Source organism: Chiloscyllium punctatum, chromosome 15 (genome assembly GCF_047496795.1).
Source record: "Chiloscyllium punctatum isolate Juve2018m chromosome 15, sChiPun1.3, whole genome shotgun sequence".
Taxonomy (NCBI): domain Eukaryota; kingdom Metazoa; phylum Chordata; class Chondrichthyes; order Orectolobiformes; family Hemiscylliidae; genus Chiloscyllium; species Chiloscyllium punctatum.
In genome coordinates, this window is record NC_092753.1 from 76,164,719 (window position 1) to 76,192,705 (window position 27,987).

General features: G+C 39.0%; 1 protein-coding gene across 10 annotated transcripts in view; it reads right to left on the minus strand.

The window, feature by feature from the left end:
* The window catches only part of synj1 (synaptojanin 1), a 99,687-nt gene that overhangs the window by 25,207 nt on the left and 46,493 nt on the right, over window positions 1–27,987 (minus strand). For 7 of the 10 annotated variants that reach the window (XM_072585503.1, XM_072585507.1, XM_072585506.1 and 4 more), the window contains exons 13-22: window positions 25,728–25,751; window positions 22,226–22,417; window positions 17,098–17,182; window positions 15,847–15,987; window positions 14,757–14,949; window positions 11,517–11,675; window positions 10,320–10,476; window positions 9,487–9,604; window positions 6,760–6,975; window positions 3,545–3,623 (exon numbers count right to left, since the gene is read on the minus strand). In XM_072585503.1, the coding sequence (XP_072441604.1) occupies window positions 3,545–3,623; window positions 6,760–6,975; window positions 9,487–9,604; window positions 10,320–10,476; window positions 11,517–11,675; window positions 14,757–14,949; window positions 15,847–15,987; window positions 17,098–17,182; window positions 22,226–22,417; window positions 25,728–25,751 (1,364 nt within the window). The remainder of the gene's footprint in view (window positions 1–3,544; window positions 3,624–6,759; window positions 6,976–9,486; window positions 9,605–10,319; window positions 10,477–11,516; window positions 11,676–14,756; window positions 14,950–15,846; window positions 15,988–17,097; window positions 17,183–22,225; window positions 22,418–25,727; window positions 25,752–27,987) is intronic. The other 3 variants (XM_072585505.1, XM_072585511.1, XM_072585504.1) reach the window with 1 other exon arrangement.

Consider the following 27,987-nt stretch of genomic DNA (forward strand, 5'->3'; position numbering starts at 1 on the left):
CATCCTCTCACCATATCACAATTTACCTGTCCTTAGTCACATCCCATCTAAACACCATCTTGAAGTCAGAGCTACTCTACTCTCAAAGCCCATTGGACACCTAAATCTTATCAGTGTCCTGTAGAGGAACATCACATACCAATCAGACAAGCCCAAACATGAGCTTCCATTAACAGCCAGTAAAAATGAACATGAAAGGAATGAGTAGAGGCTTCAATTTGTGTTCACAGTGCAAACCAAATGCCGGTATGATGAATAACTACTGCCTACAATTCCAAGATGATCTTAAGACCATAAGGAATAGTAACAGGTGTAAGTCATTCGATCCATCGAGCCATCTTCTGTGCCCAGTTTGCATCTACTGGAACATAGTGTCGATCAGGTCCTGTCTGTCTTGTAGCACCCAAGCAATTGAGCTTCATCATCCACAAGAAGCTTTCTCCAGCTCAATGTCCTCGTCCTGCACCTGAGAAGGCTGCTCCTGACTCCTCCACGTACATCACATTGCATCGTTGCCCACTGCAGATGTGCAGTGCACAGCACACAAGAATGGTACAGCACACCATCTTGATTATTCAAGATGCACCACCTAAGTCTGATTTGAGAAGTAGAATTGCACCCTCAGCCCCATCATCTGCTCCATCATAGCCCTGGTCAGAGCAATTACACCAACTTGGTAAAAGTATTGTGCCAACCGACTGACCAAATGACACTAGAAAAGGGAACACTGTGTGCTCTGAATCATTTCCTATCCCAGATTCTCATCAACCATGAAACTTGTCACTGAAGAACAGAAAAGTCCATCTTCATACTTATGATGAACTATATTCCTTCTCCCACAGTACTTTCATAAGTTCCACAAGTGGTGGGTCAGTTTTATAGTTAGTATTCTCCTCCTTTCAAGTCATGGCAGGTAACTTCAGAGTATTAGATTTGCATGTGGCGAAGTGCAAACTATTCTTGACTCGCAAATTACTTTGTATGAATTGCAGATGTGTCAATAAATTATGACAAATGAAATATTGCCGGAGTCTGCAAATATATGCATCATGTTTTTGTCCCTGCAATGTCCTAGCATCCAGATGACTTAGATCTTGCACTTTCACCAAAATGGCACTGACTCCACACACCATGTGAAGTACTAATGTGTTAACAGGCATGGAATGCCAAAGAAAACCAAGGTGTGGATGCTGCAAGCATACAGGTAGGCGATAAGTGAATGGGTGATAAGATAACAATCAGGCAACCCTGAAATGTGTTTGATGTTGAGCTCCACGCAGCCAGCACTGAGCTGGAGTTGCCACATATTCACTGTGACTTCCATATCAAAAATTCTTAATGTCTAATTTATTCAACGTGTTTGATGGCCCGGGAAACTGAATCTTAATGAGATGAGCATTAATAAAGCATTTGACAAGCCATTAGCACCTTTAACATGGCAACTCACTTCTGCTGAACAAGAAACTTGCCTCCCTGCTCAGCAAATGCATAAAAGATGCAGTGAGCTGTTCCTGATGTTGAGATAGGCTTTGCTGAACTTTTATGATTCTGCCATAAATCCTGTACAGCCCAAATCGCTTAGATCCCTATAAAGACCCTGTCTTGTGTTTTGCCAAGAGTTGTTAAAGATCAAACTTGGTGTGGGACTAGAGTCAAGTTTGGATCAAACTGAGTAGGAAGAACAAGTTTCTTTTCCTAAAGGCACATTGATGACCTAGTTGGGTTTTTACTGCAATCCAAGTCCTATTTACCAATCAGGAGAAAGTGAGGACCGCAGATGCTAGAGATCAGAGTCGAGAGTGTGGTGTTGGAAAAGCACAGCCAGTCAGGCAGCATCCAAGGAGCAGGAGAATTGACGTTTCGGGCATAAGCCCTTCATCAGGAATGACTCAGGTACTTTTCCAGCACCACACACTTGACCCTATTTACCAATCACCCCATTCTCGCTGACCTGTGTTAGATCCTTTCATCTGTCAATATTTTGATTTCAAAACTCCAAATATTCAACTTTTCTATCTCTGTGATGCTTCTAGCTCTGTATTCCTCTGAAATCTCGACATTCCTCAAGCTTTGACTTCTTGCAATCCCTAACCATGATTAATTTACAGTTGGTGGGAATCATTCATCTTGCTGGGTCCTAAGTTTTACAATTCACTTCCAGTGGTATTATGGACCTGAGTCAGTATGGCTTCATCAAAGGGGGGAGTGGGGGAATCATGCATGACATCAGTTAGAAGTCTTTGAGGAGGTCTTGACCAAATTAGACAAAGGAGAGCCAGTAACCAATGGACGTAACAAGATGCTATACAGAAGGCTAAGATAGGTAACAGACCAAGGAGTTAAGGACAAAGTATTAGTATGGATAGAAGATTGGCTGACTGGCAGAGTGCAGGAATAAAAGGATCTTTTTCTCGACAGCAGTGAGGTGTAAGGCTTCACGGGGACAATGTTGGCATCACAACTATTCATGTTATACATTAACAATCTGGAAAAGGTACTGAGGTCATTGTTGCTAAGTTTTCAGATGACAAAAATAGTTGAAGGGACAGATATAGTGTTGAGAAAGTAAAGAGGCTGCAGAAAGACTTGGACAGGTTAGGCAAGTGGGCAAAGATGTGGCAGATGGAAAACAATGTGAGAAAATGTGAGGTTATGCACGTTGGTAGAAGACGATTAGCGTATTAACTCAGTCAGCATAGGCATTGTGGGCTAAAGGTTTGTTCCTAGGCTATATAGTTCTTTGCTGCACCAGAGGCATAGACTATTTTCTAAATGCAGTAAGGTTCCAGAAATCTGAAGCACAGAGTCCTAGTTCAGGTTAACATGCAGATTCAGTGACAGTTTGGAAAACAAATGCAACAATAGCATTCATTTCAAAAGGGTCAGAATACAAGAGCTCTGGTCAGACTATATTTGGAATATGGAGAGTAATTTTGGGCCCCATATCAAAAAGCCTTTGAGAGGGTTCACAGGTGCTTTAAGAATGATCCCAGGCGTGAAGAGTGGTTGAGGACTTTGGGTCTGTATTCAATGGAGTTTAGAAGATTGAATAGGGATCTCATTGAAACTTTTGGAAAACTCAGGGGTCCGGATAGAGTAGACATGGAGAATATGATTCCACTAATAGGAAATACTAGGACCCAGGGGCACAGCCTTACAATGAAGGGACAACCCTTTAGAACTGAAATGAAGAGGAATTTCTTCAGCCAGAGGGTGGTGAATCATTGCACAGAAGACTGTGGAGGTCAAGTTATTGAGGGTATTTTATAGAGATAGCTAGGTTCTTGATTGATAAGGGGACCAAAGGTTATGGGGAGAAGGGTGTTGAGACACTTATCAGCCACGATTGAATGGTAGAGCAGTCTCATTGGGCCAAATGGTCTAATTCTGCTCCTGTGTCTTATGGTCAAGATTAGATTGTTTAGAGGATTGGGCAGCTAGTCAACAGAAGCATGTACTTTGCCTGACAAATATATTTCCAGCACTTCAAATAAGCAATATTCAGCAAATGCTATTTACAATACTGATCAGGACTTTTACTTACTTCAGTGCCGTTTAACCTCTGCACTGATAAAGCAGAACTACCTTCCAAGAATGTGACCCACATTTTATCTTCAACAAACCTGAAACAAAGGAGATCAGAGTTTTATGATGTTACATACCAAATACCAGTGCAAAAGGTATAACAATTAATGCACTCTGCAGGAAGTCAGGAGATAAAGAGAATTCAGGTCTAATAAGAGATCAAGAGCTTGGTTTGGAACCATAACACTGACATTTCAGTAGAAAAATTATAGCCCAAAATATAAATCTAGTCTTGAAATCATTGACATTTTATTTGTGTGCGCTACTTATATCTTTTTAAAGCAGCTCTGTGCCAAATGCTCTGTACGATGCTGACTTATATCTTAAAATTGTTTGACCCATTGCAAGATTAGACAATAATTTCTGAAATACAGAAGTTAACAGATCACCAGAAAGTTTTACATCTGGAAATCATAATATATCTGTATTTTTCCAAAGAAAGTATCTTGCTTCAGATTCTAAAGGAAAACCTCTTATTACCACTTACATAACTTGAGACTGTTACAGTTCAGAAATAAACCATCCAACTTGAAGCACATGTTGGCAAATTCCTTTTACTTGAACTACTGGGTCTATTCCAACACTTTAGTTTAGAACATAGAACATAGAACAATACAGCACAGAACAGGCCCTTCGGCCCACGATGTTGTGCCGAACTTCTATCCTAGATTAAGCACCCATCCATGTACCTATCCAAATGCCGCTTAAAGGTCGCCAATGAATCTGACTCTACCACTCCCACGGGCAGCGCATTCCATGCCCCCACCACTCTCTGGGTAAAGAACCCACCCCTGACATCTCCCCTATACCTTCCACCCTTCACCTTAAATTTATGTCCCCTTGTAACACTCTGTTGTACCCGGGGAAAAAGTTTCTGACTGTCTACTCTATCTATTCCTCTGATCATCTTATAAACCTCTATCAAGTCACCCCTCATCCTTCGCCGTTCCAACGAGAAAAGGCCGAGAACTCTCAACCTATCCTCGTACGACCTACTCTCCATTCCAGGCAACATCCTGGTAAATCTTCTCTGCACCCTCTCCAAAGCTTCCACATCTTTCCTAAAGTGAGGCGACCAGAACTGCACACAGTACTCCAAATGTGGCCTAACCAAAGTCCTGTACAGCTGCAGCATCACCTCACGACTCTTGAATTCAATCCCTCTGCTAATGAACGATAATACTCCATAGGCCTTCTTACAAACTCTATCCACCTGAGTGGCAACCTTCAAAGATCTATGTACATAGACCCCAAGATCCCTCTGTTCCTCCACCTGACCAAGAACCCTACCATTAACCCTGTATTCCGCATTCTTATTTGTTCTTCCAAAATGGACAACCTCACACTTGGCAGGGTTGAACTCCATCTGCCACTCCTCAGCCCAGCTCTGCATCATATCTAAGTCCCTCTGCAGCCGACAACAGCCCTCCTCACTGTCCACAACTCCACCTATCTTTGTATCATCTGCAAATTTACTGACCCACCCTTCGACTCCCTCATCTAAGTCATTAATAAAAATTACAAACAGCAGAGGACCCAGAACTGATCCCTGCGGAACTCCATTTGTAACTGGACTCCATGCTGAATATTTACCATCTACCACCACTCTCTGACTTCGACCGGTTAGCCAGTTTTCTATCCAATTGGCCAAATTTCCCTCTATCCCATGCCTCCTGACTTTCCACATAAGCCTACCATGGGGAACCTTATCAAATGCCTTACTAAAATCCATGTACACTACATCCACTGCTCTACCCTCATCCACATGCTTGGTCACCTCCTCGAAGAATTCAATAAGACTTGTAAGGCAAGACCTACCCTTCACAAATCCGTGCTGGCTGTCCCTAATCAAGCAGTGTCTTTCCAGATACTCGTAAATCCTATCCCTCAGTACCCTTTCCATTACTTTGCCTACCACAGAAGTAAGACTAACTGGCCTGTAATTCCCGGGGTTATCCCTATTCCCTTTTTTGAACCTTCTTCCCTGGACCTTGAAAATTCCAGATTCTTAACCATTGTCTATGCATAAAATCATTCCTATAATTCTTCTGACAGCTCATGCCCATTTGTGTCCAACTGCTGCACTAGCTCTTAAAACTTTCTTTAGTTTCATAAAGATTCCCTCATCCATTGTAGATTGCTTTCCAGCAACTCCTTCCAGAAATTTATGGGCTAGATGGAGTGCTGGTGGCAAAGTTGTGGAGCGAACCAGCTTCAACAATCAGCAGGATCTAAGACTACATTTTGCCAATGGCAGCTGATTAATTAATTACTGATTAAGATTGATTAATTAATCTTAATTAGTAATCTTAAGGATAGTTGACTACCTGTAAGAGCTGGCAAACAATCAAAAGGCCAGCAGTTCAGTAGCACCATCAGAAATTCACCTTGGAGGAGAGCACATCAATGAACATTTGCTCTCAACCAGATGAGTTTGAGAGATCTTGGGACCAATCAGGCAGACCCCAGCAAGTAAAGAGGCAGGGCACTGCTGACAATTGGTGCCATGGTGCAGGCAGGGGTCCGTCAGTGAGCTAAACCGTGCCTGGAAAAGCCAACACCCTAATGCCAAACAAATGGTAGGAAAGGTATAAAAAACACAAATTTAAGTGGCTCAATTGAATTCTGGGTTGAAGGACCATATACCATCTGCCCTGTCGTGAAAATACAGGCATAGTGGCAAAAAGACAACAGGCACACCACTCAGTTTGCCATATCATCATCCTTCCCACATTCCAGCTTGTTCCCAAAGGGCTGGTAAAATCCAGCCCAATCTTTGCACATTTTTAGCAAGTAATTATCATAGTCACGTTGACAAAAGACTGGATGGTGACTGGTGTCAGCGGAACATTGAACTAGCAAGGAAACAGTATACTTAGAAGAGGGATTAGATGATTGGCAGACGAAAGAACTTATCCATTACATTTGTCTTGGGTGGCAACAGCCAATACTTTGATATAGCCATGTGTATTATATCACAATGTTCTTCTTATGTGAATTGGTGTCCTTCTAATAGCATAAACTACAACTGTTAAATACTAATCAAGAACATAAACTGTTGCTTCACAAGGAGTAACTTACAAACTGGATAATATTTCACTATGCAGCATAATTACTCTATTTTTGTTATTGAAACAAAAAGCCGAAGATATAGACAAAAATATTCATTGTTACCTGATCAAAATAACATCACCATATGCAGCAAATTTCTGAAGCAGTTGATCAATTAAGTTATCATCAAAATGATCCTGGTTTGGGGAGGAGCTGGTCAGTGAAGTGACCACTGTTCCATCAGGTGGTCCCTGGAGAGCAATAACTTCCTTGTACACTCTTTGTCGAGCTTCAGGATCCACCTCAAATATGTCTATGTCTACTGTAGCAACCACAGGCCTAATTAAAAAAAAATTGAATGGTAATTTGTGTACAAAAACTTTATAAATTTATAATCAAAGAAAGATAGCATTGTGCGACTGATTGCAGTAAATAACAGTTCGTGCAACTGCAATTAATGTATTCAATTAATGCAAATGTCAATTCTCTTGATCCATCCCCCCAATCCACACAGGCACACTATGATGAGTTGTGTTGCATGCATTTTTTTTTGTGTAGCCATTCCCTAAGTACATAAATTGTAATGGACAAGTCTTTTAAAAGTTAAGTAGAGACTGAAGATCACTGAACCTAAAGATAAATGTTAGCAAGGGACTGGCTGGTGACTGAAGTCAGTGGAACGTTGTATTAGCAAGGAAGCAATACATTTAGGAAAACAAATCTATTTCTGGAAAGGCAAACTGCAACATAGGCAGAGAGTGGGGATAAAGAAGTCCTTCTCAGGATGGAAGCCGGTGATAAGTGATGTTCCACAAGGGTCGGTGTTGGGACCATGACTTTTCACTTTCTATAATTAATGACCTGGATGCAGGAACCAATGGCATTCTGGCTGTTTACAGATGATACAAGGGTAGGTGGCGGAACAGGTAGTATTGAGGAGACAGGGATGCTGCAGAACGATTTAGACAGGGTTAGGAGAGTAGCCAAAGAAGTAGTAGATGAAATACAACATGGGAAAGCAAGAGGTCATGCACTTAGGTCGGAAGAAAACAGGCATGGACTATTTTCTAAATGGGAAGGAAATTCAGAAACCTGAACTGCAAAAGAACTTGGGAGTCCTAGTCTATGTATCAAATTAGATTAGGTTCCCTACAGTGTGGAAACAGGCTCTTCAGCCCAACAAGTCCACACAAACCCTCTGAAGAGTAACCCATCCAGACCCATTTCCCTCTGACTAATGCACCCAACACTATGGGCAATTTAGCGTGGCCAATTCACCTGACCTGCACATCTTTGGACTGTGGGAGGAAACCGGCGCACCCAGAGAAAATCCACGCAGACACGGGAGAATGTGCAAACTCTACACAGACAATTGCCCAAAGCTGGAATTGAACCTGGGTCCCTGGCATTTGAGGCAGCAGTATTAAACACTGAGCCACTGTGCCACCTGAGGTAAACTCTTAAGGTAAACGTTCAGGTTCAGTAGGTAGTTAGGAAGGCAAATACAACATCATTCATCTTGAGGGGACTGGAATATAAAAGCAGGGATGTACATCAGATTACATTTAGCGTACTTATTCCCTCTTTACTTTGTCTGCTAATAAATTCTCAATCTATACCTATGTAGTACTACTAATTTTATGTGCTCTGATTTTGCCTGCTGACCTTTTATGTGGAACATCATCAAAAACTTTGAAATGCAAATACATTGCATCTACTAGTTTTCCCCCACCCCTGATTCTACTATTACATTGTCAAAAAAATTCCATTAGGTTTATTAAACATGATTTTTCTTTCATTAAACTACGTTGACTTTACGTAATCTAATTGATATCTTCCAAATGTACAATTATCACATCCTTACTAAGTGACTCCCACATCTTCTCTACAACTCAACTAAGCTAACCAACTGCATTTTCAGGTTTTCTCACTGCTTTTTAAATGAAGGCATTACATTTGCTATCCTCCATTTGCCAGGCCTGTTCTAGAATCTATAATTTTGGAAGATTGTGACCAAATGCATCCACTTTTTCCATGGCCATCTCCTTCTAATGTATATTTTCATGGATGAGGAGGTCAAACTGCAGAGTACTGCACACTCTGGCAAATAGATTATTGGGCTTTGAGGACTACTAAGCTTTCAGTCCCATTAATTTCTCTAGCACTTTTTAAAAAAAACTAATTTCTTTCAATTTCCACTTGCCAATTGACCCAAGCATTTTTGTGGAATTATTTATGCCACCTTTTGTGAAGGCAGAATGAAAGCAGCAATTTAATTACTCTGGAATTTCCTTGTTTGGCATTTTCAGTTCTCCCCCTTTGAGACTATAAGGGCCCAAATTTGTTTTCACTTTCTTTTTCTCTATTTACATATAGGGAAGAGTGTGTGTTCCACTTCTTCTGTATTCCTTGCAATTTTACACACGTACCTTTTTTTTTCCCTCCCCATTTAATCAACCTCTCGGTCCTCTATGGCTGCATTCTACATTGTTTCCAGTTCTCACTGAATATATTGAAGAAATAGCTTTTCAGGAGCTAAAGTGTCAAGGGATATGGTGAAAGTATGGTCTAGAGCTAAAGAATCAGCCATGGTCATTTGGAATGCCATTGAGAGTGAATTCAATGGGCTAAATGACCAGTCTTTAACTTCTGTTTCAACATGAAGTCATTCAGTGCATTCACATGTCATGCATTTTTAAAAAGTTTAATATATAGGTGAACAACCTATGAAACCAACTGATAAACTCAAAAGTAAAGTGTTAATAATTTTACTTTGAATATTATTTCAGATATTTGGCTTCTATAACCCTAGATTTCACATTGCTTCAATAACAAATATGTTTACTGGACCTATGATCAGATGTTTTCAGTTCTGCTCGTCCATAATATGTGAGTGTTCCAGGACTCCAAGAAGTAGTTAGCTTATGTTCATCCTTAATACTGGAATTCAACAAATCCAAGTCTTCAGCTGCAAAAGACAGAAAGTAATGGATACAGCGTGAATTTCTTTCCTCAATCATCTGCTGCCACAAAATTAATAAAAATCTAAGGACAGTGGAAGCCAGTGGATAGTTTTGTAAATTTGCATGATAGATGTGCATTGAGAACTTGACATCTAAACTTTATCGTGCAATGTGTTATTTTCATGATGAGTTGGTAGTTCAAGTGGAGGCAAACGTCCCAGCAGTGGTTGTACTCAGAACCTTTGGAATACTTCTATTCAAAATACAGTTGCATCTCCGGACTCAAAAATGAAGACAGGTCATGCACAAAATGAGAATATTTGAGCAGCAGCTGACTTCCTGTTTTAGCTGATTAAAAGATAAATCAGGAATGGCAGGTATTTTTGTACACTGCATACACAGCTGGAGTTCTCTAAGTTACAAAACAACCAGTCACATGCAGGAAGCTGAAAATGTTTAGGGTTAAGTGCACATTACCAAACATCTACACTTATAGGAAGCATGGGTCAGCAGACTGGAGTTGCAAATTATCTGACATTTTGCACCCTGCAAAAAAAAGAGGGTGATGGGTACAGGTGGATGGGAATCGGGGATACAAGAATAGCGTGGAGTTATCTGTACAATGCAGAGGATCAAGACAGCACAAGAAAAATAGGTAAGCGTGAGGTATAAGTAGACAAGTAAAGTAACAATACACATCAGTAAATTAATTTATCACACCTGATTTGTCAACAGGCCATTTTCTTCTTTTCCAAAGAATTCGATCCGTCCAGGCTGGTGTTCGACATTTCTCACTTGTGTCATAATCATCTGAGAACAGGTCATATTTATATGTTGGTGCAAAGTTTATTCTACCTTCTAAGAATTCTCGGAAAATCTGCAAAAGCAAACAGAAATGATTTAACGAATTGATCGAATTATCAGATCGAAAACGGGAACAATTGTTCCTCGCTGGACAGATGTGGTCTCCTGACCTAACAGATGTGAATTACACTACAAATTGCACAACTGCAAATTGTATGCAGATGGGTTTGGGAAAGATATATTTGGTACTTCTGGTATGAAATACTGAACATTAAGTTAACATTTTCTTGTACTGAGCGAAAGTTACATTTTCTAGGAAGTTCAATCAACTTGCTTGTCATTTAAGAATGAAGCAAAAGTATAACATTCAGTGGATTTTAAGTAAGTGGCAATAATTAAGTAAAATTGGCCTCCTAACATGACCTTTTGAGATATTCTTGCATTTACAATAGTAAAATATTGCAAATGTTGGAAATCTAAATAAGAAAGAGTAGTAGAAAAACTCAGCAGGTTAGACAGCATCTATGGAGAGGAACAAGAGTTAACCTTTCAGGTTGATGTCCTTTTAATCAGAACTGGAAAGATTTCGCAGGTCTGGCAGATGTGCTGACATCTCAGGTCAAAGACTTTTCATCAGGAATGGAAAGAAATGCTGCCAGACCTGCTGAATAGTCCAGTTTTGCTGTTATGAACGTTCTTCAGCTCTAGATGTCAAAGTAACTGCTTCTGTAGCGATTTTAAAAATTTGTTTCATCAGGAATATGTCATCTTGTAATATTTATTGATTTAGTTTTATACTTTGTGCACAACAGTTTTGAAACCAGTCACAACACAACACTAGCAGGTTGTAAAAATGGCATAAATGCATTGTCTGAACACGTTCTTCAATTTAGAGAATTCAAATACTACATTAGATCTATTTCTTGGTAATTAAAGTTCAATTACAAGATGGAGTAAGACGTGCTATATTCTCTGCCTCCCTGCAGTCCGACCGTTAAAAAATATTTATTTGACAAAAATAATGTTATTTAAGAGTCTTCTACAAATGTACTTTTCACATATAATATTGATAAACATTAAACTTAACACTTTAAAAATAAACTTTTATCTTACATGTCCAGCATTTTTCTGATTAATAAGTTGATCTCCTGAAAGGAGAGAGTCCCAGTTCTGTTGTCTGATCAGCTCTTTTACTTCTTCATTTGGCAGATCAATGCGATAATTAAAATCTCCACACCAAAATATATAGTCATGAGAAAATAGTAACCTCCCCTAGTAAAAGCAAAAACACATAGCTCAGAATTAAATTTTTAAGTTAAAAAGTTATTTTCTGTCAAAATAACCTGTGTTTTTAATAGTTTACAATTCTCCCACTTTGGCATTGTTGGAAAAACCTGCCCTGGTTTTCTTTAATTATTGAAGCTTTTGCTTTAAGTCCATTTGCTTATTTCACTGGCTATAATCTTGAACCAATTTTTTGTCTTTACTAAAAGGCAGGTTTTGTTAAATCTCCCTCATTGTGCCTCAAGATCAGGAGTCCAATATAACACACTGATTCGTCATAGTCAGCAATCATTACCCAGAGCTATTGAGAGCAGGAATGTACTTTAGATAGATGACCCCTGTAATTTTCCATCTTTCAATTTTAATGTGAACAAACTATGAAGGAGGTGCCCCGTAATTCTGCATCTAACGGACAATTGGGACACTGGTTGGCTCAATAGTTGATACAGGAGAAAGTGAGGACTGCAGATACTGGAGATGAAATCAGATGCTGGAGATCAGAGCTGAAAATGTGTTGCTGGAAAAGCGCTGTGCTTTTCCAGCAACACATTTTAAGCTTAATAGTTGATACAGCAAACCTCCGTCGATGAATTTGCGTCACAGCATAAAACTTTGAGTAGAATCTTTGGACTAAGCTCAAAAGCAAAATTTGTGTAGAGAAGGCCTTGTGTGGTTAGGCTTCAAAAGCTCAAAACCTCTAGCAATCAGGCACCCAATTAGTCCACAATAGATTTTCAATTGGAATTAGGACCCAGATCAAGTGAGTTCCACCTGCAAGGGTCAACAGTTTTCATATTCAGCAATTCCACTGAAACCAGTAGCCACTACCGGGGAGGACACAAAACCATCTCAAAGACAAAATCTCAGCGAGGTATTTTGTGAGGAGTGTGTTTATGGGTTTGGGAGAATGCAAGGGAGGCAGATGATGACTGTCACTGACCAATATGCACCCTCCACAAATTAGTGCAGATCAAAAGGTCACCCTCCACAACTGTGGCCAACTTGCACTGGTTTCCAGTCAGGTGAGCAAACTCTCGTCCTGCTTTGAGGAGATAATTTAGCTCAGGTGGGAATAGGTCCTTAAGTGACCTTTGACTGACCACTTTCATCGAGTTTGCACCCTTATGTACAGAACTTAATTCAGACAGAGGGAGGATGGCAGTAGAGCTCTGGGCCACTCCCATTCTATTTAATTAACTTGCCTTCACGTGATTTCACAACTGGAAAACTTTGGCACATGTTTCAGTTTAAAAGATTACATCAACACATTATTGCTGATATATTTAATCAACTTATTCAGGTATGTTATGAGAAACACCTGGGGCTGTTGGGCTTTGAACCTGGTCCTTCTGACCCAGAAGGAGGGACACCATGACTTTGCCACAATAATGTAGTACACATTATAATATGTTTGCAATTAATTTTAAACTTGCTTTATAGGAGTCATTTTGGCTCAAATTTGGCAATGTAATTGAGTAAAATAAAGATCACAAAGAAATGAAATATATCTTCAAAAAAATTACATTTGTACAGATTATGTCACCAGGTGTTTCAATGTATTTTACTGTGCTTATTTTTGAAATGCAGTCATGGTTGTAATTTAGCAAACATGGCACTTAATTTGTGCACTGGAAACTCTCAAACAGCAGCATAATGACCAGATAATTTGATTTTATAACATTCACTGAGTAATAAACTTTGGCCAGAATACCAGGGATCAGTCTCCTTCTGTTTTTCTTCAAAATAGCATCTTGTGTTCTTTTACATTCTTCAGAGTAAGCAGATGGGGCCAGTTTATGTCTCAACCAAAATACGGTACTTATCAACAGTGCAGCAATTGCAGGCTTGATTTCTGTAAAGCGCTAGAATGACACTTGATCCCAGAACATTATGAGTCAGAGTACTCCAATTGTTTAGAAACAAGATTTGTCTAGACTGATAAAAGCATTTTAATGCATAGTGCATAACTTCATAAGGCAATAAGTGATAAACTTTCCCTCAAAAAAAAGTGAAGCCAATCCCATTCATAGATAAAAGTTACTTGAATCTCCTCAGTCCAGCTCTCTTGAAAAAGAATGAATGCTGAAATTCCATTAAAAGAACATTACACCGCAGTACAGGCCCTTCAGCCCTCAATGTTGCGCTAACCTGTGAAACCAAATCTATCTTACATTATTCCATTTTCACCCATATGTTTATCCAATGACCATTTAATTGCCCTTAAAACTGGCGAGTCTACTACTGTTGCAGGCAGTGCATTCCACGCCCTTACTACTCTGAGGAAAGAAACTACTTCTATCTATATCTATCACTGTTCAATTTAAATGCTATGTTCCTTTGTGCTAGTCATCACCATCTGAGAAAAAAGGCTCCCACTGTCCACCCTATCTAACCCTCTGATTATCTTATGTCTCAATCAAGTCACTTCTCAACCTTCTTTTGAAGAAAAACAGCCTCAAGTCCCTCAGCCTTGCCTCATAAGACCTTCCCTCCAAATCAGGCAACATCCTAGTAAATCTCCACTGAACCCTTTCCAAAATCTTTGGATTAGTGGTGCTGGAAGAGCACAGCAGTTCAGGCAGCATCCGAGGAGCAGCAAAATCGACGTTTCAGGCAAAAGCCCTTCATCAGACCTTTCCAAAGCTTCCACATCCTTCCTATAATGTGAAATCTCATTCAACATAAAATAAATTTCTTGTTAAAATTATATTGCTGTTTGAGAGCTTGCTGTTCTCAAATTGTCAACAATGCTGGCAAAGCCAGTGACACCTACATCCCATGAATTAAACAGAAAAAAAATGTTTCCTACAAGATGTCAAAAGTCCTTCAATGGTTAGAGCTTTAGGACATGCTAAGGCTCTGAAAGGAGCTATCATTGCAAGTATATTTTTGAATGAAATTTATTCCACAAACATACTACTAATCCATACCTTTATCTTTAAATATAAATACTTGTGCTTTGTGCCAAAAAAATAAAAAAGTTACTTAGGGACTATTAAGGCCTCCTTAATTCTTGTATTTCAACACAAAACTAGAATTAAAATATTCATCCTTTGATGTTGATCATACCATTGGAAAACTCAGTTTGCGAGCTATTTCAATGTAATCTTCATTCCTTTCTTTGACTTGTGATTGGCCAGCAGCAAAATGTGCACAAACAAAGCAAAGACTGGTACTATGGAACACCATACGAACAGCAACTGCCCCTTTGTTACCAGTGGCTCCTCCCATTCCAGTTTTAACAGTGTCAACTGCTACATCCCTGAAATCAAATTCCATAAATCTAATTAGCAAAAGAGAACATTTAACAAAGTGTTTTAATAAGTCAATAATTACCTTTTAAGCAAACTTACCCAACATATATATCTTTCATTACTATTTTTAGTCAATTTTGTGCTTAAAGGGATAAACATCATTACTAAAGAATAAGATGTTTTTCAAATGAGAATTAAGTTAATAAACAGGGATTACCTCAAGGGACAGCAGTTTACTAGAGGATAAAGTTCCATTTGTTTTCTCAGCCTCAATCAAGGATCACTGCTCATGTACAATTTTGCATTTAGCACAGCAACCTCACTAAATAACTATCGATTTCAAGCCAAACTATAGAACTAGATTATGACTCCCATTAAGATATGAGCTGAATTTGAAAACAAGTTCACAGATAAAAGACATCTCAATTAATGTCTAACCAACTGAATTACCATTCTTTTGTAGAACAAATTTACTTTTAATTATAACTAGTAGGTACCACATAGTATTTGGACAAAACCCAAACTCAGATGCCAATTAAAAATAGCAACTATTGAAAATACCCAGAGTTGAGAAGGTTCAAAGAGCAGCATTAAAGCGATAGATATGTACCAGTTGTTTTACCAAATGTAAACAGCAGTTCAACTCAATGATTTTTTTTTTAAAAACAAGATTATAAAACTTAATTGCCCACAGGGCAGTATCTCTCTAGCTTGATGTACAACTGAATCAATGTCATCCTGAAAGGATGGTTGAATGCCTCAGAGTGAAGCGTTTTGATTCAAACAATACATTTGCACAAGTTACTGAACTGTTAAAATAATATTGCAATGTTGTTTTTTTTCTTGTAGTGGAAATACAGCTAAAAACAAATTTTGACTTATCACATGTTACAAAACAGACTAACCTGATGTATGGTGCATGCTGTGGTCGGATAAAAACGAACAAGCAGACACCCACGAGCTGTTCAGAAGCTAAAAGAACATACTTGCAATCCCTGGAGATACTCTTCTGTATCTCAGCTGCCCACAGCTTCTGATTAGTAGTGCTATCAAACAGTTATACATAATAAGAATCAGAGTATACTAGTACATGTATAATGCTTATATCTGTTAGATTGGGGAACAAATTACAGTTGCTGCAAAATGAGAGATCTCATTTCACTCCAGTCTAAGAAATGGAATGTTTTGGACATTACTAGGTAATATCTGATGAGCCACATTGAAAAGCAAGAACATTACTCATATTTTCAAACATTTCTCTAAAGATAAAAACCTATGATAAATGATATTTAACCAAGTTCCAATTTCAATTACATGCAAATCTGATGAAGGCCATGGATCTGAAACAAAAATTGAGATTTTCCAATCTACATGCAAACCTGACGAACCTAGTATTTTCAGCCTTATTTCAGATTTCTAGCATTTGCAGTATCTGCTTTTGCAAATAATTATTCAATTATTCACCATGGACTGTGGTCCTAACACTGTATTTAACACTCAATATATGATATTGGCCTTATGTACACATGGCTTAATTGATCGAAGAGTGGATCGGCTGCCCAACACCTTCACCTTCCTGTGTATAAAGGTAGGGGAGGAATGGTCAAGTGGCAGGCAGTAGATGTGGTGCCCACTTTGCTTGCCTTCAAACCCACTGGCAGGGAATTTAAGATCCAGCTAAGTGTTTCACACTAGCAAAGTAAATTCACTGCAAGAATTGCAACATATTTCAATTTTTTTTTAAGATTGCAGAATTTATTTCCTTGATCAATAAGATTAGACCTAAAACACCTCCTTAGATTTAAATTGACATATTTGAAGTGAAGTGAATCAGCAGTTATGCAAAAGAATCAATATTGGAATGTAATAAAAACTTCAGCTCAGATTATTGCATTATGATATTAGGGTCAAAAAGAAACCCATGTGTTAATAATATTGTTAACATCATTAAATGTAATTTAACACAATAAATCATTCTTCTCCCATGAACAAGTACACTTCATGTTTAAAGAAACCCAAATTTCAAAGTACAATCACTTGTCTTATGTTTGCAACCACATTATACAAAATTGATCCTAAATGGTAATGCATAGATTGTCATTCACTTTATTTCTTCATTAGAATTACCAATAATAGAAACATACATTACTACGTACCTTGCACTTACAATATTTCCTGCATTGAGCTCAACCATTTCCTCAAATCCAATAGCAAAAATGTCCACAGATTTGCCACTCTTGTCTGGAATAAGAAATAAGAAAGAAAATTGGTTAATACTCAGGAAAGAGGGAAGTGGCACATACAAATAATCCAGGCTAGTGAAAACCTCCACGGGTTTGGTAATTGACACATGGCAGATAGGTTTTAGAAAACAGCAGCAATAAATCAAGACATAAGCTTAAACAAACCATTAGTTTATGTAGTTTCAATTTCAGATGAAGACAGCAGACAATTAAGTTGTTGAGGAATTTAAGGAAGTACCTATTTTAAAGGCTGCATATAGTAAATCATCATAAACCCAGAGTAGAAAACTTAGGTTCTGGGTGAATGGATTAAAGTTGCACAAGAAAAAAATTGTGACCTTACTGTCCAGTTTTAGTTATGAAGAGAGGTTGAATACATTGGGACTGCTTTTCTTGGAGCAGAGGAGACTGAGATATATAATATTATGAGGGGCATAAGTAGTGGATACAGAGAGTAACCCCTTTCACCTTGGTGGAGGGATTAATGACAGGGGACACAGATTTAAGGTAAGGGTCAGGAGGTTTAGACGGGATGAGGGAAATTGCTTTCCCCAACTCAAAGGGTGGCAGGATCTGGAACTCACTGCCTTAACGGCAATAAAGGCAGAAGCCCTTCTAACATTTAAAGAGCATTTAAATGTATATTTGAGATGCCAAGGTAAACAAGGCTATGGGCTGAGTGCTGGGAAATTTAATCAGAATAATTTGAAGCTTATTTTTGATCGGTGCAGATCTCTATGACTATGACTCTAATCTAGGAGACTCAAAGGCAACAAAAGTTAAATAAACAAGGTATCAGAACAAGAAAGAAAGAAGTGCCACAAATGTTCAAAGCAAAAAAAATGTGAAAAAGACTTTTGGAAAAACAAAAACAAAAGGGGCACGTATTAGGCGATAAATAAAAATACACAATGAGTATACGAAACCAAACTAGAGGAAAGAACAAAATGCGTGACTTGGTCTCTGAAACCAAAATAGTACAGCATAAAAGGAGGATGCTGCAGTAATTTAGCTACAGGGAGCTTTCAACAAATAAAATGTCTCAATATTTAACATAGGTATGGGATTAAAAAATGCTAAACCTAAAGGCTTGATTTGAAAAGGTGAACAATGGCCTTGCAAAGGAGGCAGGTTTTAAGGAGCCTTAAAAGAGGTGGAGAAGTTCAAGGGGAGTTCCAAAATGGGGACCTGGTAGCTAACAGCACAGCCACCAAGTCTGGGAGTGACTGCAAAATAGGCTGAGTCAACAAGAGAGTTTGGGCTTGGGGGCCTGGTGCTAGAGGAGGCTAAAGAGATGAGGAGGAATGGGGTTATAGAGAGATTTAAAAATGAACATCCCCTGAGATGTGGACAATGCTGGTAAAGGTGCATTTGTTTGCTTATCCCTATTGCTCCAAAAAGGAGGGGATGATCACGATACTATGGCAAGTAAAAAAAAAATACTAATGGGCTTCTCAATACATTTGCCACAATAGCAACAATACACGATATGAACATTGGACAATTTATCATTCTTTGCACAAATGAAGCTAATAAAATAAATACAGGCCCAAATTTTGTAGTCAGCTGCAAAGGAACTGTACTTGCTGGTGACTTTGAAAACATGGAGGACAGATCTAGGGTCAGTGGCAGAAGAATGAAAGTAGAACATTTACAATGAATAATTAGAATCCTGAAAGCAATTGTCTGAGGAAGTAGGTGAGGCAGATTAGATTATGGTTGTTAAAAGGGAACTGGATAAACAGCTGAAGAGAAAAAAATCCTGTCGGGCTACGAGGAAAAGGCATACAAGTGAGAGCAGGTAAATAACGCAGAGATCCTGCATGAATTTGAAGAGCCAAGTTACCTTCTTGTGTTGTAACATACATCATTTTTCATTGTACAGGATAGAAGTTGCATTCCAGAAATAGGATTTAAGCAAAATGGGAGGAAGGGATGAACACAAGAAAATTACAAGTCACCGTAGAAATGGTACTGAGTGATTGCTGGGAGGTGCGGGCTGACAAGTTCCCGCATCTGATTAACTTTGTCTTTTGTCTTAAAAAAGAAATAGCTGGACAGACACCATCAGCATATTGGTTTTTATGTTCCTAAAACTCTCGATTTGAAGGTGGTACCACTGGATTGGAAATTAGTGAATGTAATTCCTTTATTCAAAAAGGGAGATAGAAAGCAGCAACTACAGGCCATTTAGATTAACACACATTAAAATGAAGATTAGAAGCTGTTATTATAGAAGTTATAGCAGGGCACTTGGATAAGTTTGGATAATCAGGCAGAGGACATGGTTTTGTGAAAGGGAATCATGATTAATCAGTCTAATGGAGTTCTTTGTGAAGGTAACACATGCTAAAAAGGAATCAGTGGATGTACTGGACTTAAAGATTACTGTGGAAAATTAAAGTTCATTATGGGCAGAAGATTGGTTGGCTATTACGAAGCAGAGAGTAGGCATAAATAGGTCATTTTCAAACCCATAAGATGTAACCAATGGCGTATACAGCAATTGATACAGGAATCACAACCATTTACAATTTATCTAAGTAACTTGGACAAAGGAATGGAAGGTATGGTTGCCAAATGTGCTGGTAACAAAGACAGTTAGGAAAGGAAGTTGTGAAAAGGATATATGGAGACTGCAAAAAGATATTATCAGTTAAGTGAATGGGCAAAGATCTGTCAAACGGAGCATGATGTGGGAAAATAGGAAAGTGTCCAGTCGGTTCTGTGAGAACACGTGTCTTCAACGAACTGACGTTAACGAGATTGAAGAATTTAGACAGTTATTTGTAGAATGCGAACTTTCTTAGCCTGTATTGGTTATAACACAATTCCAACCCCATTACTTTAAATGGTATTGCTATTACGTGATTTTCTTAAAACGGGGATTCACATTGGAACTGAACTACACATTAAATCAGAATCAACTGCATTGGCAGAAAGAATAAAAATTTTTTTTTTAAATGGTGAGAAATTGCAGGGCTCTGGAGATGCAGAGACACCTAGAATCCTTCATGCACGAATCACAAAAATTTAGTTAGCAGGTACAACAAGTAACTAGAAAAGCTAAGTGCATGCTATTATTTGTCATGAAGGGAATTGAATACAAAAGTAGGGTGGCTACATTTCTGTTATACAAGACACTGCTGATACCCCACCCAATAGTACATTAGCTTCCTTATTTAAGGATGGATATAAATGCATTGGAGCCAGGTCAGAGGAAGTTTACTAGACTAATTCCTGGAAGTGGTTACCTTAAGAAAAATTAAACAGCCTAGACTTCTACCAACTGGGAATTTAAAAAAGTAAGAGGTAACTTAACTGAATCATACAAGATCCAGAAAGGTCTTAGCAGGATGGATATCCCCTTTGTGGAAGAAAAGAATTTGCAGTCACTATTTAGAAATAAAGGTTTCCCCATTTAAGAAAGGGAGGAGGATAAACATTTTTCTCATAGAGCATTAAGTCTTTAGAATGCTCTTCCTCAAAAGTGGTGAAAGTAAGTTGTTTGTTAAAAGAGGTAGAGAAATCATTGACAAGTAAAGGACTAAGAGGTGATGAGGGCAAGAAGGAATGTGAAGCAAACAGATTTGCAAATATCTTATTGAATATTGGAAGGGGTTTGAGGGATTGAGTGGCCTACTTCCATTCCTAGCTATTCTACGAAAACGTAATACTAAGCCACAAAAGAGTTATTAGGGCGGATTACCAAACGTTTGTTCAGAAGTAGGTTTAAAGTGTCTCGAAGTATGAAAACAAGATTGAAAGGCAACGGGATTAGGGTGGAAATTCCAGACCTTTGGACCAGAAAGTAAAGGATGTAGTATCATTTTTTTGGAACATGTAAAATCTGAGATGGTCAGATAATCAGAATTAGAGGATCACAACTAGCTCAGAACATTATGCAGCTGAAGGACATTACAAAGGTAGGGACAGGAGGTCAGGAAGGAATTTTACAAAGCAGTACATTTGTATCGATATACCTTTACAAATTCAGGTTACTCCTGCATGAACAAAACTTGTGCAGTGCTCAATAGTTAGAGTCAGAGTCATAGACAAGTACAGCATGGAAACAGACAGTTCATACCGACCAGATGCCCCAACCCAATCTAGTCCCACCTGCCAGCACCCGGCCCATATCCCTCCAAACCCTCCCTATTCATATACCCATCCAAATGCCTCTTAAATCTTGCAGTTGTACCATCCTCCATCACTTCCTCTGGCAGCTCATTCCATTCACATACCACCCTCCGTGTGAAAAGGGTGCCCCTTAGGTCTCTTTTATATCTTCCCCCCCCTCACCCGTAACCTATGCCCTCTAGTTATGGACTCCCCCACCCCAGGGATAAGACTGTCTATTTATCCTATCCATGCCCCTCATGATTTTGTAAACCTGTATAAGGTCACCCCTCAACCTCTGATGCTCCAGGGAAAACAGCCCTAGCCTGTTCAGCCTCTCCCTATAGCTCAAATCCTCCAACCCTGTCAACATCCTTGTAAATCTTTATGAACCCTTTCAAGTTTCATAACATCTTTCAGATAGGAAGGAGACCAGAATTCCACGCAATATTCCAACAGTAATTATTTTGTGTTCCATTACATGTCTCTGTTGGCTGATCTATGCTTATTATGATTGATTAGTTAAGCCTCGGTGTTTAAAATCAATAAGTAACCAAAAGCTGGAGGGAAAGAAAAACTAAGCTAAAGTTGAATAGACAACTTAAAATACTGTAATTGAATTTCTGTTATATAGAACATCTCTGCATAGATTCAAGATTTAAATATTAATTAACAACTTGCTTTCATCATGGCTTATTCTGGTGAGAATAGTTGATGTTCACAATGAATTAATTTCTAAATTCTTCCATCCAGAAAGACTAACAGGACCACTGATGAATGAACCAGACATCACTGACTGCAGTTTTCAGCATTTAACTGCATAAGGACACCAGAACATGCTATCATACAGTAATGAGGATCATCAAATTGCTTTATTATCCAGACTACCACAAATTCCAGGCCATGCAAGACAAGATCTTACCTTGAAACTCTGGAATGTTTGCCTTTTTTGATGCATCCAACAGCCAGTCATTAAGAGTTTGATTCTTGAAAGCAATGCTACGAAATTGCTTTCCACCATTTACATTCCAGGTTCCAACACAGACTCGGATACGTTTTGGTTTTGTATATTTATGGTAGTTTTCACACATCCCATGTAAGACTCGAGGCGAAGCTGTAAAATAATAATGTACAGTTTTCCTTCAAGCACAAGTTTTAGTGTATATAGTCTAGCTTCTGGCCATGTAATGCAGAACATATCTAATCTTACTTTTCAAGAATAAGTAAGGTATTCTCTGGTAACAGAATGAGGGTGAAAGTTGAGAATATAGCTCAGGTTTGTAGCTAATGGCAAAGGGATAGAGATCAACACGACATTGAACAAAAATCTACTAGGTTCAGTGGTATCAATGTCCTGTATTATGATGTCAATTTAATTTGGCTCCAGCTGTGAGATATCTCTGGCACAACACCACCAAGTAGGCAAGAGAAGAATTTTCAGACAAAGTACAAATTATGGATTATTCTTCACTTTAGTCATGGAGTATAAATAGCAAAATAAAGATGGGGACAGGCACATGAGATGCAACCGCAATACCCAAAAAGAATAAAAATTAAATTACGTATGGATTTTTTAAATATCATAGAATGGAGGTAATAACACTCCAGACTTTTAAAATACATTTATCAGGGGCACAGAAGTTGTTCAGAGGTTGATTTGTTCACAGAAAATTAGTGGTTCTGTAGAGGGATATGGCCTCCCCAACAACCACGTTTAGAATTAAAGAAGGCATTTGGTAAGTTTTCACTTGTTGGTCAGAGCACTGAGTATCAGAGTTGGGAGGTCATGTTGCGGCTGCACAGGATGTGGGTGAGGCCACTCTTGGAATATTGTGCGCAATTCTGGTCGCCATCCTATCAGAAGGATGTTGTGAAACTTGACAGGGTTTAGAAAAGATTTACAAGAATGTTGCCAGGGTTGGAGGATTTGAGCTGTAGGGCAAGGCTGAATAGGCTGGGGCTGTTTTCCCTGGAGAATCAGAGACTGTGGGGTAACCTTATAGAGGTTTATAAAATCATGAGGGCCATGGATAGGATAAATAGACAAGGTAAATAGCATAGGTTTAGGGTGAGGGGGAAGATATAAAAAGGGACCGAAGGGGCAACTTTTTCACACAGAGGATGGTGTGTGTATTGAATGATCTGCTAAAGGAAGTGGAGGAGGCTGGTACAATTGCAGCATTTAAAAGGCATCTGGATGAGTATATAAATAGGAAGGATTTAGGAGGTATATAGGCCAAGTGCTGGCAAATAGGACTAGATTAGGTTAGGATATCTGGCCAGCAGGAATGAGTTAGACTAAAGGGTCTGTTTCCATGCTATACTTCTCCATGACTCTAAATTCTCATAACTATATGTCTAGGCATCAGATACTGAAGTTTCAAAGGAATAATGAAAGTGAATACTGATAATTTCAAAGTCCTGACAACTGCAAAACTCAGGCCAAAATAAAATAACCTCTAAAGCAGCCAATGGGATTTCAAAAATGGAACAGGAGGTAGCCACTTAGCATGCCTTTACTTGGGTGGAATTTAATCAAATTAGTGGACACTGGGAGAAAGGCCGTATGATTCTCCATTAGATCTGAAGATCTGACTTCCAAAAGAACCCAGTGCGCCCCATTTTTACTGTTGACCAAACAGCCATAAAATCCTATTGTGGAAGCAAGCCATTTGGCCCATTGAGTCTACATCAACCCGCTGAAGAGCATCCCACCCAGACCCATCACCTACCCGATCTCTGGAACTCTGCATTTCCCATGACTAACCCACCTAGCTGACAACCTCTGGACACTAGGGGCAATTTAGCATGGGCAATCCACCTAACCTGCACACCTTTGTGAAAGATGATGTCCGTTTGCAGTCCAATGTACATGAAACCTTTGAGTTCAGAGACTTACCCAGCATTGCCACTAACCATAGTACTCTCCTAGTCCTTTCCTCCAGCAATCCCTGCTACCTCAAACCCCAAGGGAGTGTTCAGGGCCTAGGTGAGGCTTAGCAGTTACAGTCTCATACAATGCCTGGGCCCTGATCTGCAGTTAAATTCCATACCGGAGACATTACAAATTGTAACCTCAAGTTCTAGTTCACTGTCCCCTTTAAAGTCACACTGCTGTCATGTGAAGAAGAATTAATAAGCATCCACTCTTTCTTCAGATAAATTGTAAGGTATTTGAACATTCCTGGTACCTTCAATCATTATATTATTTGGAATTCCTACATCCATCCACAGTTCACAAAGCCTGTTCATTTTATCTGTCAGTTCACAGTTGTATTCTTTTACACCCTTTCCCTAAACGTATGCTGCCAATTCTCTGCACCTCTTAGTACCACTTCATGGCAGCAAATCTTTACTTAGAATCCCTACTGTGGAAGCAGGCCATTCGACCAGAGTCCAAACTGACCCTCTTAAGATCATCCCCCCCAGACCCACCCCTCCCTTCCACCTGATCCCTATAGCTCTACATTGCCCCCACATCCACCCAACCTTCACATCTTTGGACTGTGGGAGGAAACGCATGCAGGCACGAGTTTCCCAAGGATGGAATCAAACCTGGGTGCCCTTGTGCTAAGAGGTAGCATGCTAATCAATGAGCCACCACATCATCCTTCTGGTTCTCACTGGCATTCTTCGCCTGCTCTTTGCTGTACACATTGTCACTTTCTCCTCCCTCTTTTCACCTCTTTCCCAGTTCACACGGTAGCCCTTTCCTCCCTCATGCCCATAAATACTTCTGAATTGCAAGACCAAGAATTCCTACAGTTTCATTCCATACAACAGCAATAGATAGGTCATCCCTATGATTTTTGCTAGTAGGGATAACTTTTGCAGTTTGCATAATTATCTATTGAGTCAGATCATAAAACAAGATTTACAGGGTGGGAATGGGGAAAAAAAAACACGATTCTACACAAATATACATCTACATGGAAGTTACTTTTGAAGGATGGACACAAACCTGTCTCAGGAGAAATACTGTAATAAATTATTGCAAGAATTTATGGACAATAAATATAGAAATGTGGTGAAGATGCTCATTTCTCAAGGAACTGTTGAGGTTTGTATCTGGAGGTATAAACTTACTGGATACCAATTTTCAGCAGTACACTGACACCGATATTATACTGTAAATGCAATCCATTCACATTTAAATGACTTAAGTTTAGTCTGAATGAGAACAATTATTTCAACTCAATATCTACTGCTATGCTATATCATTAGGTAATGACCAAAGTTAACAATTTTTTCTATTCATTTTGAAAAACAAACATGTTTTACTTAAAACTAATGACTCACCTATACAGATCTATAAGTTCTTAATTAATGATTTGATTTTTTTGAAACTGCTAAGCAATCAATAAAAGACAAAAAGCGTGACAGATTTGCTGTTACTTCAGAAGGTTTTAGGCAAAGCACTGTACCTGATTGAAGTGTCAATTCTGGAACTGCAACCACAGCAAGAGGAGAAGAAGAAAAGGCATTAAACACAATTAAGCATAGGAAGGTCTTTCATAAGTAAAAAGAAATCTCATCATGCAACACAAAAAAAGTTATACCGAAAAATGCCATTTGATAATATGGTGCAACTTATTTCCATCTCACTAATCTGTAGGAATTTATTTTATAATGTTTGTGAAATTGAGTTAACTGTAACTGTATTCAGAGAAAATTCTTCAGTCTTCACACATTAGAAATTGATTTATTTGCACAATCCTAATATTAGGAAATTTTGGCTAGTTTTTGAATGTCAATCATATTCCTTGGCTATTATGGTTGCTCAGAATTAGGGAGACATTGAGCATCTATATATTCAGCAGAATACCTTGCAGAATTTTCACAAATAATTTGCACCGAGATATATTCGATTCCAATACAAATACAAGTATAAGACCAAGACAACAGGAATACAACTTATTATTCAAAAAAACAGTTCAGCCTAACATGTAGATTTCAGGTAGAGCTAGAAATGAAAGTTAAAATAATTTTAAATTTTTGAGTTGCACAATAAAAAAATGAATGCAATTTATTTGCTAAATCCTTTTCATAAAACTCCAGTACCTATGTACTACAAGCCCAAATATTCATCTGGCACAAACTGAAGAGATGAAATGGTCTGACCAAAGGCTGGAGGATCAATCAAATCCCTTTATAGTCAAAATTCTTACAAGTTCCAACAGGTCAGGGGGTTTTCCTTCTCATACTGCTCACCAGCGTTCTCTGCTCCCTAGATTCCTGAAGACTTCAGCATTTTTCTAAGAAGTCCACTAAATTCTGGGTAACCTCCACTAACTCACCCAAATAACTATTACTCTTCAACATCTAACCACTCTCGCTCATTGACATTCAACAGCATTGCTAAAGCTGAAACTACTATATTAAAATCATAGGGTTACGACTGAGCAAAAACATAATGGAGCCAAACATCGAAATCTGGTAGCTACAAGATAAAGTCTGACATTGGAATTCTTGGGAAGTAACTCTTATCCTGACAACCAAAACCATAAGACCATAAGACATAGGAGTGGAAGTAAGGCCATTTGGCCCATCGAGTCCACTCCGTCATTCAATCATGGCTGATGGGCATTTCAACTCCATTTACCCGCATTCTCCCCATAGCCCTTAATTCGTTGTGACATCAAGAACTTATCAATCTCTGCCTTGAAGACATTTAGCGTCCCGGCTTCCATTGCACTCCACGGCAATGAATTCCACAAGCCCACCACTCTCTGGCTGAAGAAATGTCTCCGCATTTCTGTTCTGAATTTACCCCCTCTAATTCTAAGGCTGTGTCCACAGGTCCTAGTCTCCTCGCCTAATGGAAACAATTTCCTAGCGTCCACTCTTTCCAAGCCATGTATTATCTTGTAAGTTTCTATTAGATCTCCCCTTAATCTTCTAAACTCCAATGAATACAATCCCAGGATCCTCAGCCGTTCCTCACATGTCAACTTTAAATCTCCTGGCCCCGATGGGATACATCCTCGAGTTCAGAGAGAGGTGGCTGAGGAAATAGCGGAGGCATTGGTTGAGATCTTTCAAGAGTCACTGGAGTCACGGAAAGTCCCGGATGATTGGAAGATCGCTGTTGTAACCCCATTGTTCAAGAAAGGATCAGGACAAAAGATGGAAAATTATAGGCCAATTAGCCTAACCTCGGTTGTTGATAAAATTCTAGAATCCATCATTAAGGATGAGGTTTCTAAATTCTTGGAAGAGCAGAGTCTGATTAGAACAAGTCAACATGGATTTAGTAAGGGGAGGTCATGCCTGACAAACCTATTGGTATTCTTTGAAGAGGTGACAAGTAGGTTAGACCGGGGAAACCCAGTGGATGTGGTTGAACTAGACTTCCAAAAGGCCTTTGATAAGGTGCCACACGGGAGGCTGCTGAGCAAGGTGAGGGCCCATGGTGTTCGAGGTGAGCTACTGGGATGGATTGAGGATTGGCTGTCTGACAGAAGGCAGAGAGTTGAGATAAAAGGTTCTTTTTCAGAATGGCAGCCGGTGACTAGCGGTGTCCCGCAGGGTTCAGTGTTGGGGCCACAGCTGTTTGCATTATATATTAATGATCTGGATGATGGGACTGGGGAAATTCTAGCAAAGTTTGCAGATGATACGAAGTTAGGTGGACAGGCAGGTAGTACTGAGGAAGTGGGGAGGCTGCAGAAGGATCTAGACAGT